The sequence below is a fragment of the Aureococcus anophagefferens genome (genome assembly GCF_000186865.1).
Source record: "Aureococcus anophagefferens unplaced genomic scaffold AURANscaffold_543, whole genome shotgun sequence".
In the NCBI taxonomy this organism is placed as follows: domain Eukaryota; class Pelagophyceae; order Pelagomonadales; family Pelagomonadaceae; genus Aureococcus; species Aureococcus anophagefferens.
The window spans coordinates 5,939-6,824 of NW_008705976.1; the positions used below are offsets into that span (position 1 = coordinate 5,939).

Genomic DNA, 886 nt, shown 5'->3' on the forward strand with positions numbered 1-886 from the left:
GGCTTGCAGTCGTCCCAGATGGCCGTCTCGCAGGCCGTCGGCTCGTGGCAGGCGACGCAGTGCGCGACGTTGACCCACTCGCCCGTCATCTTGCGGCCGTCGATCTGGAGGTAGGGGTTCCGGAGGTGGTGGCGCACGACGGTGACGGCGTCCGGGTGGACGTAGAGGAGGAGCGCGCCGAAGGGGCTGTAGTTGTCCATGGGCCCGCGCCTCCGGAGCGCCTTCGCGAGCGACAGGGGCTTGTGCACCTTGCGGATGCGCGCGCGCATCCACGCGTAGATCTCCCGCGGATAGACCATGCGCCCCAGGAGCGTGTACTCGAGCGCGTCGACGCCGAGCCAGTCCATGGCCGGCTTGTTCGCCTCGCGGACGCGGTCCGGGAAGTCGGCCCACGGCGCGACCCGAAAAAACGGCCGCGACGCCTCGGCGTCGAAGAGCTCGCCGGCGCTGAGCTCGTGGTAGAGGAGCATGTCCCCGTCCAGGTGCATGACGTAGGGCGCCGACGTGTGGAGGTCCGCGTGGACGTAGTCGTGGAAGAGCGGCCTCCCGGGCTCCGCGTCGACGGGGCTCAGGCGGATCGCCAGCGTCGGGAACTTGGCCGGCAGCGCGGCGAAGAGGGCGTCGTCCTCGGCGGGGTAGCAGAGGCTCGCGCCCCGGACGACCGTGCCGCCGTAGCGCGCGACGGACTCGAGCGTGTACAGCAGCACGCCGCCCAGGAGGTCGCGCCGGTACGTACGAATGAACACCTCGACGTCGTAGGACCCCGGGCCCGGCGGCTTGGGCAGGTGCCGCGGGTCCGCCGCCGCCTTGCACGTCTTCGTGCCGCCGCCCGCGAGGCAGTGCCGCCCGCGGTCGTCGGCCGCCGCGCGCTGGCACGGCACGGGCA

General features: G+C 72.3%; 1 protein-coding gene across 1 annotated transcript in view; it reads right to left on the reverse strand.

The window, feature by feature from the left end:
• Positions 1-886, reverse strand: part of AURANDRAFT_68893 (hypothetical protein) — a gene marked incomplete at both ends in the record, with an annotated part of 6,160 nt that extends 5,274 nt beyond the window's left edge. Inside the window, one exon of the mRNA XM_009044627.1 lies at positions 69-886. Within this exon, the coding sequence (XP_009042875.1) occupies positions 69-886 (818 nt within the window). The remainder of the gene's footprint in view (positions 1-68) is intronic.